Genomic DNA, 19,899 nt, shown 5'->3' on the forward strand with positions numbered 1-19,899 from the left:
TATCATTTTTCAGCAGTTTTAAGACGAAAAGGAATTATTACAATGTATTTGACACCTTAGATGTCATTACAAAACAATTGGGAGCTTGCAGGTGGTACACGCAAACAGCATAAGCCTGGGCTGTTATTGAGAAGCATGAGCTTCACTGGAGAAAGAACTGGATGCAGGCAGGACACAATAAATCATTATCACTGTTCACCCAAGTGCTAAGAATTCATATTCAGAGTATAATAATTGGCACCTCACGGGATTTCAAACAAATGTTTTGGCTAAAAATGGCTGCCTGAGGTTCTTTCATTCCAATACAAATGCAATATCTAGTTTTCCCTATTAAATGCTTCATAGAATACTCCGGCCACAGGCATAATCTCTGATGCAACTATAACCTAGATTTTGCGCAGACTGTGCACAGGCTAGTCAACCAGGAGAGGAATTTCATGATCTTAGAAAAGTTCATTTCCTTCAGGCAGGAACAGTACAGATACAGCCCACGCCATCCAATGGAGGCAAATTAGGGAGGCCATGTACTTACATGGCCTTGGTCATCCAGTTCGTTGTTGGTGAGCTTCAGCTTGTCGAAACTGATCACTTGTCTCATCCAAGTCTCCCCTGAGGCAGGCGAGTCTGGATGAATGTACACCCGGGGTGGCACAGGGGAATCAGCGTTGCCCGCCACCATCCATTTAGAGCTGTGGTAAACATACCTAGAAGGCAATGACAAGGCTCAGTTTGTGAACTATTGCTTTCTTGGTATTTCCAACTCAGTAGACTCAGACAAAATCTGCACCCTTTAAAAAGTCTAAAATTTGACCATTTGCTCTTTACATTCAATGCATATAAAATAAGACTTCAAGCACTTTTTAAAAACTCTCTGAAGCAGTGATAACCTACTGACCACTCAAAGTGGTATGTTAAGGATTTAGTGAAAAATATGCACACTATTCCCACCATAAATGCAAGTGTTTTAATTTGGATGAGTCACACTTAAACACATTAGACATTCTGTCTGTATTCTGATGTTTTCCATTTTTCATCTGGATGTTCAATTGACATGAAGAAACTAAGTTCTCAATCTCTCCTTTAACGAAATCTCAAAAATACTTGAGAGTTATACCTTAAAGTGTCCCACTTTCTTTATCACTTCCCATTTTATGCTTATGTTCAAACTGATGAGATAGATGGTAGAAAGGCAAGGGGAAATTGTCAGAACTTTCAGTAAATTTATTTTCATAGGGAAAAAAGTTCCATCTATTATCATTTATAATTATTTTTTCTAACTCTATTACACTATAAACTGAGGATATTCTGTTTAATTTTAAAAGTTTGTAAAATCATAAAACATAGGCCTTTATCTCCTATATTTCTCTTTGTTTTGACTATTGTAAGAAAATTCTTTAAATTTTTTATACCACTAATTAAAATACACATCAAACTTTAAAAATTATGATATATCTAATTAACATTACCTTTCTAACTAAGAGACAAAACATCTTATTCTATTTGTGTATGTCAACTATATTGACTCTATAAAAATAGTCATTTAAATAACAATGTTTCAAGTAGTATATAAGACAATAATGTTTAATCTTATATTCAGACCATAATTTATTAATGTTAATTTAAAATACACTAATTCAAAAACTAGAAACTAGTATATGGATGATTGACTTAGAAAAGGGTAGAAAATGAAATTATATACTTCGATGTTTTTCTTCCATTTAAAATATGGCATACAATTTAAAGCAACAATTTACAAATAGTCTCAGAGAATTCTACCAGTATATATGCAAATTTCTTTTTAAAATAGCATGAAACAGTTTCATAATATCTCTGGTGAGGCTCACTGTTTCAATATGGTCACACATTTCATTCTCTTTTGAGTTCAATATGCCTTCTAGTCTTTAATTCCTTTTCTTGGGAAAAAATACACTATCACAAAATAAAGAATAATAATAGAGACAATTCCCCTTAATTGATATAGTGCAATTTCAATAAATAAGCTCCTAAGTGCATGGCCTTTTGTGAGTATTAATTTTACATTCTAATAAATCACAATCACTTTTCATTTCACCAAATACCATTCTTTGATAGCAGAGAATAAGCCAAAAATATTTGTTTCTACCATTGTTGAAAAAGTTGGAAAATAAAATGCAAATCTTAGAAATGCAAGAAAAGCAGCACAATGAATATAGAGCTATTGCCAAAATAAATAGAGTGATATGCTCTGTCAAAACCTTGAAAAAGTATGCATATTGAATAGTTCAAAAATCCACACCCACTAAGAGAATAAATGCTACATGTTACATATTCTTTGTGAAACATTCTCAACACAAATGCTAAAAACAATTTTTTTCTTGAGAAGCAATATAAGTGAAAGCAAATTTATGTTTTATAATTTGACCTTTTATAATATGGTATCTTAATACTTGAAATTTTTCTTGCTTTATGTGTGAATAATAAGGATCAGTTAAGTAAAATAAAGCATCCAAAATATATGGAAGAGATCTGGAGAAAGAAATAGAAGACAAACTTAGAAGAAAAAGGAATAATTTCTAAGTTCATTAGAATTACATTGTCTTCCTAAGGGCAAGACCCAAATTAGAATATGGATTTTAAACCAAGTAAACTTAAAGAATAAACTTCAATGCCTTCTAGCTTCTATCATGTAGTAGATAATTTTAGCAAAGCTCCCTAATGAATTATTTAATTAAAATAAGGGATACAACTTTAAAGAGTAATAAAAACCAAATCTGATTTCATTTAAAAACTTACTAAATGCTCTAGCTGTTTATTTAAAAGACAGAAACAAAGAAATTTAAAGCAGCATCTTGCGATTTTCCACTCAGAATTTCCTTTTTTAAATGTTAGCATTTTTTTAAACATCTTTATTGGAGTATAATTGCTTTACAATGGTGTGTTAGTTTCTGCTTTATAACAAAGTGAATCAGTTCAGCTCCTCAGTAAAATAAAAAGAATTGCCATTGACGACTGTTGATTTGCTTACTTGCAGAAGGAAAAGCAAAGGTTGGTTTGATACTGAAGAAAGTATCTTTTCCAACTTTACTTGATATCTAGATAAATATATTCTCTCAAAATCCAAACACTACAAAACTTTTAAAAAATTACTGTGTTAACTACCAGCCAAAAAAACAACAGTGAGGTAACAAATTCATTGCCAGCTTAAAGATGTCTTAATATAGTAATGAATTGAGAATTTTTTTTCTAAATTGTAAAATATCTTCAATAATTTTCTCAAATTAAAGGGAAAAAAGCCTGTGAAGAAGCCTATGATTTTGTATGTAACACAATAAAGGGAAATTATTTAAATGTCCAAAAAATCACGAAGAAAATGAAACAATTTGTTAACTATTATGTATATCTACAAACTTGACTCAACATTTTGTCTCAAAATCCTAATCAAAATGTAAATCAACATTAAAGTCACATTTAGTTTAGCAACACTAAACTGACCCCTTATTAAAATTCCTCAACACTTAAAGACATTTCTGTATCTACTAAAAGCAAAACAAAATTTTTTTTCACATTTATTGTAAGAGAAGGCACCATCTAGACTACTGGAAGTGACAGGGTTTGGATCATGGATCTGATAATTCTACAGGCTTCTGGAAACAAATATCATAATCAGCACAGATTAAATAGGTGTATCCTGTAAAATCCCAGCGTTTTCTTATCCTCTGTATCCATCTGATCACTGTACCTGTATCTTTTGTTGTCCACTGGCACAATATCCATGGCAATGTAATATTGCTGGTGAGGATCTAATCCTGATATCTTCACTCTCATTGCTGGAAACATGCGCCTATGTATAAGGGAGGGGAGGAAAGATGGTTTGGGTTCTGTTTTTGTTTATGATTACACTTGGAGAATGAATAAGTAAAGAAAACTCTCGAATCTGTATTTTTCACATGGAAAAACTTATAACATTCACTTTGGTAATGTAATTCAAAGAATCTGAACACAGGACGTATCAAAACTGAATCATTTAAATGTCATTTGTCCCTGTACTTGCATTCCATGTTTACTGAAATGTCAGTATAGCTAAAAGCCAAAAAAAAAAAAAAAAAACACTGTACACTGAAGAAATAATGGCACAGAAAGCACTTTATTTTTTAAACAAAATTTGGTAAGCAGATTAACTTTAATAATACAAATAATAAAGTGTTCCAAATGGTAGAAATAGAAATTTTGAATTTCTAAAAGTGATAAAATATATTATAATGTGAAATTTAAAAAGGGTTATAAAAAAAAAAAGCACAAGGAGCCAATGTGCCACGCCATAACCAAACAATATGTTCTTTATTGAGACAGGACTTCCTGTCTGCAGCATGGTAAAGGTGAAGTGCAAAAGTTGCTCTAAATTTGAAAGGTATAGTAAAACTTCTTTATTGAAAGCAGAAACTAAACACAATGTATATTTGCCAAATCATTCCTTCCCCCACCATACCCTGAAAACACTTTCTTATTTAACCACACTTACTCAAAATTTGCTAATTAAAATAAATGAAAATCCACATTTCTCTTGGCTTCCCAGAGATGCATATAAAAGGAGATGCTAAAATAAACGCACCTATCTTTTAAAAAGGGCACAGCAGCAAGGAATACAGCAGCAAATTATTGTATATAAAAAAACAAATAAAGCAGTTCTCTTTAAAAAAAAAACAACTTTCATCGAATGATTTATGTCTAGGACCCTTCCGGTTAATCTAATTTTTGCTAATTTAACCTTCTAACAGAAATTTTAGTACTGTTATTTACCAGAAATGTTTCCTATAACAATAAAGCCATTAAAGACCACTTCCAGAGAAAAGAAAGTCCATTATTCCTAACTAGGCATGAGAACAGTTTAATACGCTGGCTGTTTTAGTGTTATTTCAGTGCACCTGTAAGATAAAGAGTAAAGGTCTTTAACTACATCCTTTATAAGACAACTGTTGCTTTGTGTTGTTGAAGACTGAATTTGGATCATTAATAAAAAGCTCTGTGAAAATGTAGAAGGTAGCATATGGATTCAATAAAATATGCTTTTGTAATTTCTAATAAGTTTGGATACTTTTATGCTATCCAGGTTTTTGCCATGGGTACTCCCTGAAAGAGTTGTGTGTGCTTTTTAAAGTTTCTTTTAAGGAAGATAGTATTCACCGATTTCACTGCACTAAATGAACTGAAAACTCTAAAACGCAAATATTTCTGTCCCTCCCTCACATTAACATGACTTGTGCAACAAATCAATTTATTTTACTAACTGACGGATGTGCAAATTTCACACTTTCAAAAAATAGATATAATTTACAAATTTTTTTGGTATTCCTCAGCAAATTTAGGCTAATTTGTTGGATTTCATTTAGAAAAAAAAAGTAATCACGTAACTGTGAATCTATAAAAAGAATGGTTTTTAAAAATCGGGGCAATTGTTTTTGCAGGGATTAAGCATGTATTACTGGTGATTCCACTAATTTTCATCCTAATCTAATATCAAAATAGCATAACACATCACGTTCTCATACTGCCTGCAAATCTTTTGATAAAGATCCAACTGGAAGTTTCGAATCTAAAAAAGCAAACGATAGTTTGCTAAAGAGTAAACTGCGTTTTTTTAAAAACGGGGGGAGGGGTGGATAATCTGTTCCTTAATTTCAGAAACATAACTAAAGCCTAAATAAATGCCTGAACAGATATGAAGTATGAACACGAATCTATAACTACCCTGCATGCGGATTATCAACAGTAACCGTTACCGCCTCCGCGGCGACAGCGATTTTCTCCTTAGCATCCAACGAGAGGACAGCCGGGCTGTGTCCCTCGCCGGCCGACTGCACTCCAGGTTAGGTAGGCAAAGCCAGTCTCAAAAATGAACCACTACCCGGGGCCTTGTCTGCAAGGCCAAGGCTAACGAGGCTGCAGGCTAACGAGAGACCCCACCGCTCTGGCAGGTCCTTCTTCCCAACCCACCAAGAGGTGCGGTGAGGCCAGAGCCGGGGCCGTTCGCGCCAGCGTGCCCTTTACCTGCCGGCCTTGGTGATGATCATCTCCGTGCCGATCTCGTGAAAGCGCTTCCAGAGCTCAGCTCCCTGCAGATCCACCCGCGGGGCCTGCGGCGAGGGCAGCGGGGTCACGGGCCGGGCCAGGGCGGGCACCGGGGACCCCTTCGGGGAGTCTCCTGGGGATGCCAGTGGGGAAGCGCCCTGCAGGAAGCCGTCCTCACAGCCGCCTGGGCAGCAAAGGGCAGAGAGGGGTAACCGGTGAGGGCTCGAAATGGGAAACCTGGTGGGGAGATGAACCCCCGAGGGCGGCTGGGGAGAGGAAAAGGACCGCGAGGAAAGAGGAAGCTTTCTTGCCATCCGGCCCTTACAACAAACAGGCCCATGGGTGGGTAAATACGCGCTCCGCCAGCCAAAGGGACGGACACTCGACTTTCAAGTAGAGCCCTCTCGGTCCCCAAGTCTCAAGTCCCGCAGAGGCGTGCGGCCAGCGTCCACCCCACCCTCCCTGCTTCCGCCCGGTCAAGGCCCCAAAATAAGTTTTGTGCCGCAGCCGGAGTCTGGGATGCATGCCCAACGGAGCCTGAGATGGGTTCCCGAGTCCAGATCCGCAGTGCAGGCCCCGACACACCCCACGCCATGGAGAGCACGGAGCAAAAGCGCCTGGCGCCCCGGCTCCTGGTCCCAAGCCCTTGGGCCTCCCTTCGTAATAGGCGTCCGAGGCGCCTTGCTTCGGGCCCGGCCGGAGGCATCCTCTAGAAAGCTCTTCAAACACCGCTCTCGCCAAACTCCCCGGCCGCCCGGAGCTTCTTAGCAAAGCAGCAGCGGGAAGAGAAGAGCACGAAAAACAAGCCCACGATCGCCGTCGGCCTTGGCAGCGGGAATCAAGAGAGGAAGGCAAGGGAACCGCTCAGCTACCCCTCGGGAAACCACGTTTGCAAATATGCCGCCCTCTTCCTGGTTTGCCCAAACCGTTTAGGCATTCGTTTCGGTTTCGGGGGTGTGGGTATGCCGTCGCTCCCCCCACTCCCATGCTTTTAAAAGTTAGGAAAGAAAACAGAGCACCCAGGGGCTGGAAGCCCAAGGGAGGCAGATGCGGAAAGCACAGATGTGCACCGCCGAGCGCCGCAAACTGCAGCTGCTGAGGGCGCGGTGTGAGTGGGCGGTGGCGGCAGCAGCAGCCTGAGAAACCAGGCTGAAAGCGGCATTTTACTGTCTGGAGGGTGACCCGAGTTGCGCGGCGAGAGCGTCCAGGGCAGCGCGAGCTCTGCGCCCTGACACCCAGGCTAGCGCTCTGATGGCTGAGTTGCCCCGGGCGCATAGGGACACCGCGCGCGCGCACGCCCACAACTCGCAGTAGTTCAGGTTCTCCGCGGCGGTACTGGCCCGTGGGACCGGGAGAGGACGTCTAAGGAAGAAGTTAGGCGGGAAGGGGCTGACTCACCCGCGGCTCCGCGGGAACCGCAGCTCCGCTCCAGGTCTGCACAGCTCCGGATGGGCCCGGATGCCGCCCCAGCCGGCGGCGAGAGCGCAGTGCCTTCGTCTCCCTCAGAGGAGCCCTTTTCTCCGGCGGCGCTGCCGCGGCTGCAGCCTCCGTCATCTAAGGCCCCGGCCGCCTCCTCTGCGCCCAGCTTTCGCCTCTTCTTCTGAAGCTGTTGCTGCTTCTCGGCGCCGATCAGTGCCTCCACGGAGAAGGCGTGCGCCTTAAGGCTTAGCATGCTGCACGGCGAGCCCCTCCGTTTCTCGGCCATCCCCGCCGCCCGGCGCCCGCCCCTCGCTCATATACACAAGCGCAGGCACACGCACACACTCGCTCTCCTTCCCCTACCAAAATCTGAACGACTCTCGGGGCCTCCCGCAGGCCCAGATCTGCCCTCTTCCCCGCCCGGGCAAAAACAAATTTGGCGTTTCCTCTCTCGTGCTTGTGTTGGGATCCCAGGAACCAGCGACGCGCCCGCCAAGTTTCCTTCCCTCGGTCTCTCGCGCGCTCTCTCAGTGATGGACTCTTTCGCTCCCACCCTCTCCACCTCTTCCTGCAGCTCCAAGATCTGCCTCGACTGATGCGCCAGAGAGAACTAACATGGGTAAAAAACACTCTGCGGACACAAATTAGGGATTGTAATTGAAATTTGTTGCCTTGATCTGTCAGCACTTCCAGGCAGGAGAGCGGTGGGAAGAACTTGCTCATTAGTGTCAATAAAGGGGCGGGGGCGGAGTCCGGGGCCCTGTCAATCACCGAGACGGCCAGCCAATCAGGAGGCGCCGACTCCGCTCCGCCCGCGCCCACTTCCTTACAAGGTCGCAAAAAACCTAGAGTGGAAAGCGCCGCCGTCTGGCTTGGAAGTGCCAGCCCGGGCCCTGAACCGGGTCAGTCTCCCTGCCTCCCACAGCCAGTCCAGTCCGGGAGTCTCCAGCTTTCCCCACCGGGACCTGGAAAGGCTGAGGCTCCTGGCTTTAAACCGAAATGATCACCACATTAGAATATCAAGAATTTTTCAAGAAACCTTAAGTTCCAGTCCCATTCCCTTATCACTTAATATTGCTACAACTCAGAACATTTTGAGGAGTGGGGAGAATTCACATCCACCAGGCCCGTCTTTTCTCTTGGACACATTCTGCATTTAGTAACACCCACTCTGCGCCGGGCGTGGCACTAGACTTACTTGTTTTACTCCGTGGATTTTTCTTGGGGAGGGAGGGGAAATTCAAGATACGTTTAAATCCTTTATATTTAGGAGAGCAAAATTTTACCCCATTATTGCTCAGTCCTTTATATGAACCTGTCAGAAAAAGCACGCTCTTTCCGGAGTCTCCCATTTCTTTCGAACAATGATCGCTAATTTAAACCTGGTATTTTAATTTTTATGTCTTTAATGATAAGGACTTAGCTTTAAGACCCCTAAACACTTCGCAGAGTGAAATAAGTTTTAAGATGCAATAAAATTTCCATTGCAGTTTTAGAAAATTTCTCTGTGATTTAACGTAATTTCATGTTTGCCCTGTTTTTGCCAGGTAGCTACTTCTTTTCTCAGGCTTTTAAAGAGCCAACATGTTTCTTTAAAACAATTTTTTAAAACCTCTTTTTAATTGAATAACACTTAACATGTATCTGTACAGTTTGTTTTGTAGTTTCAACTCGACTTTTGCTCTGGATTAACAAAAATAATGGATGTGATGTAAATAGAGCAAGTCTCTTTGTAGAATAAAACTCATCATGGATATTACTCTTAAATCTCTGGTATAAAATACACGACAAAGGATTGAGGGTTTTTTGTTTGTTTTTTGTTTTCTCTCCCTCGCTCTGTTTAACCTCCACACTGTTGGCTGCCCCATTATCTCTTACTTCTCTCTTAGTTTCCAGTACAGTGATTCAGGCAGTAGCTTCGCCACTGCGATCTTTTTACCGTAGCTCCAAGGGGGAACTCGCGGTTCCTCCAAGGAAACCAGAAGAGCGGGAACCAGAGCGGGCGGTGCTCAGAGGAGTCTCCGCACGCGCCGCCCGGCGGGCCCAGCAGCCTCAGGGTCAAACACGACTCCCTAACTACCTGAAGAGGAGGCCTCTTTTAAAAGATTGAGAACCAGACTCAACTAGGAGGAGGTGTTTTGCATTTGCAAAAAATGGCTTTGCGAACGGTCTGGAGCGGTCCGGACCTCGGTGGACCTCCAGAGTCTGCGGCGACCTAGGCGAGTAGTACAGCCTTAAAAGTAAGCGCAAACCTGGTTTCTGAAGCCTGCCCGAAGACGGGCGCAAGCCCGGCAGAGCGAAGAGGCCGCCTGGAGGGCTGGGGCAGGGAGTGGGGAGGGATGCGCTGGAGGGAGGGCCGCAGACCTGGCAGGAGGCTGCCCACCGAGCTCCGCGTGTCCGGGGCATCTGAAGCCAGCATCCATCCGCAGCCTGCGGGGACCGAGCGCCCCGCTCCACGCCCAGGCTTTCAGTGGCCCCAAGGAGGAGCGACCCGAGGCTCCTCTGAGCTGCCCTTGCGGACTTGGAGAGGTGAAGGCGCTGAGGCCCAAGGGTGGAGTCGCCGGGGCCCTGAGGCCTACTCCGGGAGAACGGCTCCTCTGGAGAAACCCCAGGCCGCCAGGGACGACCGCGGTTTTCCAGACGCGAAGCCTGCTTTGTAGACGGGTTCTTGTCCGTTTACAGGCCCCGCTGCTCAAAACTGATTTAGAAGGGACTACACGGGCCTGCAGGGTCCCAAGGCCTCCGATATCCCTACACCGCTTCTTTCTCCTTTACCCCAGGCAGCGAGGGGCTCAGCCCTCGGGACGCCAGGGACTTGCACCCTACAGACAAGCTGGAAAGCCGGGCCTCACACACATCCACTATGTCAGATAGAACGTGGCCCTTAAAAATAATCCAGATGTGCCCTGGGCGCCCTGGACAGGACCAACTCTGGTCTCCTTAGTCCAAATCCAGGCTGGGCTTTGGGAACCACAGCGACAGAGCCGCACCGCCGCTCTTCACCTTGGGCTCGCATGGAATCCAGCTCAGACTCCGGGACCCAGCGGGACCAGCTGCCCCCGACCCCACGAAGCAGAAGGTCGCAGACCTCAGCTCACCCCCGACCTTCGCTCCCGAGAGGGGAAGCCGAGCTTCTCCAGGAGCCTGAGGGGAGGAAGGCGGGTTTGGCAGGCTGGCGGAGTCTCGGCCTTCGAAGCGCTGGCGAAGCCACCACACTAATCGGGCGTTTTCTCAAAAGCATGGCACGCGCGTGCCAGAGCAGAGTCAGGGCCTTGCACTTTGCCAGTCAAGAGAGCAAAGGAAGCGGGGACAGGGCGCAAACTGGCGGGAGAAAAACTCGACAGGGTGCGCCCGTGCACGTGCCTGTATGTGCGTGGATGCGCGTGTGTGCACCTGCGAGGGTGTAAACATGGGTGGGCACGTGTACCGGGGAGCGTGTGCCTCTCGTCACTTTAAGAGAGAAACTGTCTGTTCCCAGTATGAGCTATGTTAAGGAAACGATTAAAACTGAATTAAACTGTCAGGCCTCTGGCATGACTAGAACGGCTCTATTTCAAATAAAAGTCATCCAGGGAAGAACGTTATCAGAGTGGGCTTCTCTCAGGAACTTGGGCGGGGAGAGAGGGAAGGACACAAGAGCCTTGCGAATGGTACCTAGTGGAATCTGTGTTCAGCCAGTTAGCAAAACTATCGCGGGAGGGGGGTGGGCGTTGAAAAGCGTAGTCAGTTCCTCTTCCTTATTTTTCTCTGTGCATTTTTAAATTAGACAGTTCCAAAAGATTTTTTTTAAACGCATTCTGTCGGTTTCCGCTGTGCTTTCTCAGCCTAGAGCCTGTTCACACTATATATAGGGTAACATATATATGTTTGGAGAGAGCTTGCTATTTCCACTTTACCTGACGTAGCTACTTGTATTTATAAACAGTTACTTATTTTTAAATTCTGAATTTAAAAATTCTATGCATTAGGATTTCATTCTCTAGATAGACTTCTTTTTTCTTTTACACTTGACGGTGGCCATAAGAGTTTCTAACCCTTACGATTAATTTCCCACACTCAAGACATGACACAGGAGGTGAGCCCTGGCACACAAGACAGTCTGTTCTTGGCCCTTGAGTGGGAGTTGCTTCAGGTGGTCCCCAAGTTTCCGAACAGGCATGATCCGGACTTCCTTCCCATGCGCTAAAAAATAAAAATTAAAAAAACTTTATTATTAGCTAGAAGATTAACCTAGCGAGAAGTACAGAAATAGATGGGAGAGTGGGGGTGAGCAAGGGCCCAATCCTAGCACCAAGGGGGGTACTTATTTGGCTGCCTTAATTTGTAACAGTTTGGGAAGAAGGTGCATCCTAATTGGGGGCGTGGACGTCAGAGCCGCCGAGTCACCAGGCAGCACCTTACTCGCTGGCTGGGGCTCCCTCTCTCCTCCTTTCCTTCCCTTACCGTCTTCCACTCTCTTCGTTATCTGCCCTGCTATTCTTCTCGCCTCTCCCTCTGATCTGGGTTAATAAACACAATAAATTATAACCTGTATAAGTTTACAAAGAGTAATTTACGGGAGTAAATTCAGTCGGCCAGGGGCTGGACCGCTGCGCTCTCGAGGGCTTCCTTCCTGCCGGGTCTCCGGCTGCAGCTGCAAACCCAGGCCCCGTGGAGAAAGCGATCCCGAACCGCGATTCCTCGCGGCTTGCTTCTGTCGTGGATTTGCACACACACACACACACACAGCACTATCCCACATGTTGGCGATTGTTTACCATTCTCCTCCTCCAACAAGTCTCTTAAGTATTCTCATCAGCTGAGACCAAGTCTCGATAGCAAAGAAATCGCGCAGCCCACCGAAGTGCTCTTCGGGGCTCCCGAGCGCCCAAACTCAGTTTGGGGTCCGGAGAGATTCCTTTTAGTGCTGGTTTTTCAATCAATGCTCAATTCTCGGTGAGGTTTAGGGGAGGTGCGCTGTTTGGAGAGAGCAAAAGGCGTGTACTCTAATGGTAAGCTTGTGGTCATTACTCCCTCCCTCCCTCCACTTCCAGTTCTCCAGGGAAAGGTAAAGGAAGGGAGAAGTGAGGCCCCTGACCCACAAGTCGAGGGGCTGTGAGGACGTAATAAACCTGTAATGTATCCGGAAGAAAACTCACTCGGCTGGACGAATGAGCTTCGCCATTCATGTCCAATTTCCAGCAGTATCTGCTCTACCTCCAGATGATGCTGGAATTATTTTTCACCCTGTGCATGAAAAACCGCCCCCTTCACTTCCTCATTCATTGACCTACACTCCTCTGACGACACTACTACAGTAAGGGGTTAGTAACAGAAATGTCCAAGAAGGAAACACTTGTCTCTATCACTAATACCTGATCCAAATACAAGCTGGCTTCAAGGAGGTAATGAAATTAACACCTAGATGTAAATGGATACCCAAAGATGGGTAGATGGACATTGCTGAATTGCAACAGGTCAATTTGGACATAAATCAGACTGAGACAATGAATGGAGAAATTAATATTCTCTAAATAGTTAATGGGCATTTTAATAGTTTATGCTTTATAAAATGATGTTTAAATTGATATTTAAGATATGCAGCTTCACATTCTTTGATTTAAATATTTAATGCTATTTTTCCCCATAAACAAAGATTTTCTTGAGTCTGTTGGTTTAATTAAATGAATTGAAAAGGGAACTGAGTGCCTGTTTAGGCTACAATAACTAGGTAGGATGTTTAGCTTTTTATACAAATTATTACACCCTCTAATTGGCTGTAAATTGGGCCCTGTTCTCCTATTTCACATCTGTAGATACCCACAGTTATTAAACAGTGAAAATTCTGTGGGCATTTATATAATCTGCTGAAAGTACGAACAATAAAGAATGTGGCTGAAATTTATTCATATTTTTGTACTGACAGATGAGGCATTTCAGTTTCAGCTGAATGAAAAGACTTTTAACAGATTAATTTAAGGCTAGCACTGGAACTGCACAAAAAGAAGTGAGCTATTGAAAAATTCTATTAAGAATGATCCCTGAATTTGAACACATGGGCAAAAAATTTGAGGACAAGCTTTGACTTTTCTACATTACTTTTGGTTTTGCTTTGTTTTCACTTTTAATTGTGTAAACTTCTCCATCCTTTAACGAGTGTAAGACGAACAATTAAGATAGCTGAAAAATGAACGAGTTTAAGGTTTTCCCCGTTTTTGATATAAAAATATTAAAATTTTTCTCAAACAAAATAATCTTAACTGGAATACACTTCCAACCTGGGTTTTCAGGAAGAGCCAAATTAGAATCTTCAAGCAAAAGAACAGTAATAACAAGAGGATCTTTACCAAAACATTTAGAAATTTTGGAAATGTTGCTTGTAAAGAATTCTCAGCATATATAACACTGCATTTCCAAATTCAGTCTCAAGAAGAAAGAGAGGAAAAAAGCTATCCAGGCCAAGCACGATAGGTGATGTAAATTTTGAATAACTAGCATTTCTAGAAAGACTTGTGCTTTTTTCTGTTAACCTTTACTCTTTGGTGCAGGTTCCTTCTCAAATTACATAAAATGTACTTTAAGAAGCACTCACTACCTGCTACAGATGTCCAGGAAAAACTGAATTATGGAAGTCGGAAACATATGGCAGTTGCCTATTGCAAAAGGAAGGTACATATGAAAGTTATAAATTTCTTTCTTTAAGTCCACATTGTAAATGCATTTTATAGGGTTCACAGTATGTATTACACCTGTAGATTTAATTTTTGAAATACACGTTTTTAGGAGAAATTTGTGGCTTGGGATTCTAAGAGAAAGAACTCATCTTGATGTGTTAGAAATAAAGAAAAAACAACAAATAAAAATAAATATGTGGAGAGGCAAACATTTTTCTTTTAATTTCCCAGTTGGTTACAGTGAAAAGGACATCAGACCATCTATTGGCAAAGGATTACTCACAACACAGGAGCTGCCCGTCAGCAGAGCACGCTGCATTTACTGAGTTCCAGCTCTGAAGAAGCAGAGATGTCAACCTGAGCAAAACCAGTTTGGGGTCGATATAAAAAACACCAGATTAAGAATTGGATCACACAAATGTCAAAACCACACCAATATAATTTGTTTTTGAGAAAAATTTCCAACTACTTGCTGATCTTTTTCCCCATCAAAATATTAGATTTAATTTAATTTTATTTAATGCCTTTGAAACGTTTTTTTGAAGTCATAATTTAATATTATATATTCGGTATGGATACCAAGCACTATCAACTACCAAGATATCTTCTCTTAAACCTTCAAAGTTATTTGAAAATAATCCCTCCAACTTTCTACCTGAAGCCCCCTTTGGTATCTTTAAATTTAATTTTAATTTGTGGATCTTAAGAGTCACAGTCTCCTGTTCCATTTTGTTTGGAGAAATGTTAGAAGCATGTTGTGTGAATGGTCTTGGTCAAAAAGAAGTTTAAACAAATATATACTTGTTTAATACCCTAAGACTGGGGCAGGTGCCTACATTTAAGGTCGCTGTGGTTTCACGTCAAGAAAACCGTCTTCAGATTCCCCTTGTGGAAGCTAGGGAAACGCTCCTGCCTGATCTCCGTTTTGCTGTGTTAGAATGAAATTTACTTGCTGGGGTGCGGGTTGTGTGAAATAATGCCAAAATAATAGCAGATGCTCTCCACCCTGGCAGAACTTTTATTTGGTTGCGTTTTGAATTCCCCTAAGTGATCAATTGTTGAGTGGTCGCCTGAGCGGGTTTTCTCTTTTCCAGATCCTGCCTTACTGAAGGCCAGTCCTGCCCAGGCTTTAGACCATTCGATCTATGTGCGGCGGTAAGATATCGAGCTTTCATTATTAGGGGCTTCCAGACAGGTGGAGGAGAAGAATGCCTGAGGCGCAGAAAAGACTATCAGATTCTTTTCTGCTTATTCACAGAAATTTGGGGACATGGAAAGTGCCAAGAAATTTCTGGTTTCCTTCTCCAAGTCGTAGGTCGTTTCCAGAGCTCCCACCCTGTCCTGCCCAGACGGTTCTCGTTAACTTTTACAATTGGAGCTCTTCAAGGGGACTCCCCCCAAGATAGCATATATTATTTAATAACAAAAACAGCAGTAACGGTAAAAAGAAATAAAGAAATCAGCCCAGTTTCCAGGGTACCCTAGAAACCCCAAGGCAGATCCGACTGGTAAAACATTTACGAATTCACATTCTCGATGAGGTTCCACGCCTAAAATTAAAATCCAGTCTGGGTGTCTGAAGCTCGTTTTGCTTTGGTCAATACCTGCGTTTTCTTTCATTTTGTTTCCGTTCCCTCCTGGGTTTCGTGCTTTTTTTTCCCCCCCATTTGCAAAGACAATCTGATTTACAGTTTGACTGAGAGTTGCATTTCTGTTTAGAAGGTGAAACGTCCAAGTCAGTTAGCCAAATTATTCCCCGACGGCTCCAATATTGCGCCAGAGTCCCAGAGTCAGTTATTTTTATGTCTGACTGTATTTCAAATGTGCAAGGTGATAAATAAAACACGCCTCAAGCTGCAAACTATCTCAGTGTGATGAGGAACAATTGACAAAAATTAACTCAGCCAAAGCGTTGGGGTTCTCGCGAGCGGCTGGAGCATAAATCAGTATCCTGGCAGCTTCGGGAAGCAGCGCGCTTGAAGCCGCGCGCCCGCTGCAGCCGCGATTTTCCAGCAGCCGCTCGGCTCGCCTGGCTTGAGTGAGCGAGGCTCGGCCACGGGGATCCGAGAGGGAATCGGATTCCACTCCGAGTTCAGAGTCATCCGAGGAAGAGACATGTTAGGGGAGAAAGGCATGGCCACGCCTAAGCGACTCCGTAATTTATCACTGAGACTTCTCCAGTGGGTTGTGTGCGAGTGAAGTCAAAAGGACTAGGAAGGCAAACTCGGGGGTGGGGGGTTGAGCAGGGAGTAACAACCCCCAACTTCCTCTGGATCCCAGAGGAGCGTCTTTGATTGCTCAAGTCACTTGAAAAGGAGATTCGTCTCAGCTATTAATTAAACCTATTTTACGGAAAATCAAGGAAGGCGCCTGGAAAGCTCTCTGCGTTAGCGCTGTTACTGCTTGGAGTCCGGAGCCCGCCTGCATATTCACTCCCCAGTGCACACGCCGAGTCCTCGCCCCCTTCTCCATAGCGAGGTGGCTGGCCGCGACACCCAGGAGACATGGGTCAGGCAGGGCGGAAGGTGTTCGGGTCGGTTGCCGCCGGCCCTCGCCACCTGTTGGAGAGACCAAGCCTAAGATCCCGCGCCCCCGGGCGGACTCGCGCTCAGCAGCCACAGGGAGTCAAGGCTGACGAGCCGCGGGTTTCTGTTGCTAAGAGCAAAGAACAGCCCTTTCGGTGCTAAGTGCACAGTAAGTGCGAAGAATAAATACATCATCTCCCGGGGCTGCTCTCTCGGAAAGGCCTCTCAGCCCCCTGCAGTTCAGAGCCCGCTGAGGGTTATTGATTAGAGCCGGCGCCCGCGCCGCGCCGCGCCTGCGCCTCTGCTCGCTGGCTGAGAAGGGCGCGCTGCCCCGGCCACAGCGCACCACTCGCCTGGCGCGGCGCTAGCTCCTCCGAGGGGAACTAAAAATAAGGCTCATCAAAACCCTCAGAGACGTCCCCAGACCCAGGAGACCGCACAACCACGCTGACGACGTCCCAGGCCTCGCCCCACCCTGCCTGGGGAGCCTGAGGTGCACCGCAGAGCCCGGACACAGCGTTCGCGGCGTGTGCGCATGTGTGCATGCGTGAGCGTGCGTGTGCGTGCGGATTCGCCGCGGGCCGTCAGTCCCAGTAGCCGCGGGAGACGGGCAGTGTCTGGAGGAGGGGGCAGGAGGCCATTTTTGTCTTCTATAGCTTCGAATCAAGACTCTCCTTTTAAAAATGGGTTAAAGAACAAAGTGAGTGAAAACCTAAGCGCCCCCCCTCCCTCCGCAGGAAGCTCTAGTTCCGGGGCTGCGCGGGCCCCGTTTCTCCGGGGGTTAGCGCACGGGAGTTGGGCGCCCACCGCGTCTGCTGCTGAGGTCGGGCGGCCGCATCCCGGGGCACCTGGGCCTCTTCGTGGCTCCTGGACTCCACAGCGCAGGCCTCCTCTCGCGCTCGGCTCGGCAATCCCGGGCCCCTGACCTCTGTAGCCGAGCCGCCCACCGCTTCCTCCCCCGAGGGTGTAAACCCGAATCCACTCTGGCCTCGGGCCTCGGCCTGCGCCTTGGCCGGCGGACCGCCCGGCTCTGAGGATTCTGGGCGATGGGGAGGCGGGCTGAGCTCCCCTCCTGACGGGATTCCGCACGCATCTGTTTCGGGACCCTGGCCGTGTCCCGGCCTTAACCTCCTCAGCGTTACAACGGGGATAATAAACCTTGCTGGCTCGCCCGCCAGGTGGTGGCTGGATAATATATTCCGGTGGAGGACTGAGGAGGGTTGGCAAAGACTGTCGACTATTCCGCTGGGTGGCCGTTCACAGCCCTCCCAGATTGGAGGGTGGAGGGCGGGGGTAGTTCAGCCCCCGGCCTGCGACCTCCCGGAAGAAAGGGGCTCGTGGTCGTTTAGGTTGCGCAGAGCCCGCCACGCTTCCGGCTGGGGCACGTGGCGCCCTTGGGGACCTTCGGTCTCACTGTCCCGAGCTCGGCCTGGGGCGGAGCAGCCTTCTCGGCACCCTGTACTCGGCTCTGCGCGGACCCCACCGTCTCGCCGAGGGCAGCAGCCGTAGGAGACTCCGGAACTTCTGGCCAGAGCAGGAGCTGAGCGTCCCCGACTGAACCCAGGCAGAAAGGGAAGCCCTGTAGGTTGTCCTGATCTGCGGATGCAGTGGAGGCGACCCTGAGTCTTGCAGGGAAACCAACCCCAGAGAAGACATTGGCCTCTGATGGTCAGACCTCCGCGGAGAGTATCAAAGAAGGAAGTCCCACCAACTCTTCACAAAACTATAAAACCATCTAAAAAAAGTAAGCGTCCATATGGATTGAGGGAAACAATTGAGAATTAAAAGGTAAATAGAAGGAGAAACTTGAAAGGAATATTAATGTACATTTTGTTTGCACCTGAGTTCAGGTTAACCCTCAAACAAAAAAGGACTTAAATTTCCCCAGGCCCTGGGCCTGCTAGCGCGTAGTTGCCAGGCCAGTTCCCGTGACCTGTTACCATTATCAGTGCGCCAGATAGGAGGGCGAGGAATGAACTTCTCGTTGGCATTTCCATTTATAACTGCAGGGCACGCTACTGATGAACTTTCTTGACTTTTCTCATTAATGAGGTTCTCTTGGGTTTTTTGTTGCTGTTTGTTTTGTTGTTTAGAAAGGCACATTTCACAAGTTTGTAAGTAGGTCAACTGTTGCAAACTGTCCCATCTTGAATCATATAGCAGAGGAAAAAATGAATACAAAATAACCTGTATATGGGGGTAGTGAGCTAAGATGGCTATGGGCTTTCAGTTGCATAGTTATTTCTAAGAAGACTTCATTTGAAAAAATGAAAAACATTTTGGGGCAGTTACAGTTACATTAGTACATGTTGTGGAAATAAGCTTGCAGTTAGAGAAAAATTATTAGAAACAGCTGTGATGTTAATGTTTCAAAACCCAAAGTGCTCAGTACGCTCAGTACCTACTTTTCATAATTTTTTCTTGTGCATCCAAATAGTGCACTACTCTGTGTGTAATATAAGACACTTGTTTAATAAAGCAAATGATTGTCTGTGTCAGGGAGATTTGGTCCTCTTTCCCTCTCTCAGTCCATGTGCAGAGCAGATCAAAGACCTGATTACCTCTGTCTTTCCAAAGGCACCAGATGGTATCTAGATTTTTTTTCAGATATTTTAGCAATATAATTCAAAGGACTAAAGAATGTGTGTGATGCTACAGATGAAAGCTGTACCCAGGTAAATTATTTTTTAAATTAATGTCATGCCTACTAAATGTTATTCCACTAAAGTTTTGAGGAGTCTCATGAGAATATATATAATGAGTAAATATATAAATGGCAAGTAAAGATTAGAACCAAGTAAAATAGAAATCACAATCCAGAATCAAGATAAGAAGACAATAACTCTGATATGCATGTGGAGTACTACACAGTTATTAAACAGGAACTTTGGATTTGTCTCCAAGCTTCCTAGCAGCAAGAGTAAAGAGCAAAACAAGATCCTTATAGTGCACAGGGAGAAATCTAATCAGTTCCTTATAGTAAGCAATAGTTCCCTAAAATGATAATGATGATGATAGTAACGATGCTAGCAGCAGCAGCTGTTCCATTTGGGAGATCAACTGCCCTTCCCCTCCCTGCCTCCCAACACATTCAGATACTCTTCTTGGGTTGTTTTTACTTTGTTACAGTTAGGCTAAAAGCTGCTTCTCTGCATAGAGGCAGTTTAGCATCTGGAAGGAACTTTGGAATCAGAGACAGCTGAATTCAGTACTGGCTTTTGCACTTAGGGTTCTGCTGTAACCCTTGGCAAGGCATT

At 45.0% G+C, this 19,899-nt stretch overlaps 1 protein-coding gene and 1 long non-coding RNA gene across 4 annotated transcripts in view; one reads left to right on the top strand and one right to left on the bottom strand.

Moving 5' to 3' along the window:
• TBX18 (T-box transcription factor 18) overlaps positions 1-7,954 on the bottom strand; it is a 28,282-nt gene extending 20,328 nt beyond the window's left edge. Inside the window, exons 1-4 of the mRNA XM_079939700.1 lie at positions 7,444-7,954; positions 6,025-6,229; positions 3,719-3,820; positions 533-704 (exon numbers count right to left, since the gene is read on the bottom strand). Coding sequence (XP_079795826.1) covers positions 533-704; positions 3,719-3,820; positions 6,025-6,229; positions 7,444-7,750 — 786 coding nt within the window. The 5' untranslated portion in view covers positions 7,751-7,954. The remainder of the gene's footprint in view (positions 1-532; positions 705-3,718; positions 3,821-6,024; positions 6,230-7,443) is intronic.
• Positions 7,955-17,099: 9,145 nt separating this feature from the next.
• The window catches only part of LOC307195085, a 121,747-nt gene continuing 118,947 nt past the window's right edge, over positions 17,100-19,899 (top strand). For 2 of the 3 annotated variants that reach the window (XR_013830718.1, XR_013830719.1), the window contains exon 1: positions 17,100-18,386. This is a non-coding gene — a long non-coding RNA (uncharacterized lncRNA). Of the gene's footprint in view, positions 18,431-19,899 lie in introns of all 3 variants that reach the window. The other variant, XR_013830717.1, reaches the window with a different exon arrangement.

The sequence above is a fragment of the Stenella coeruleoalba genome, assembly GCF_951394435.1.
Source record: "Stenella coeruleoalba genome assembly, chromosome: 12".
In the NCBI taxonomy this organism is placed as follows: Eukaryota; Metazoa; Chordata; class Mammalia; order Artiodactyla; family Delphinidae; genus Stenella; species Stenella coeruleoalba.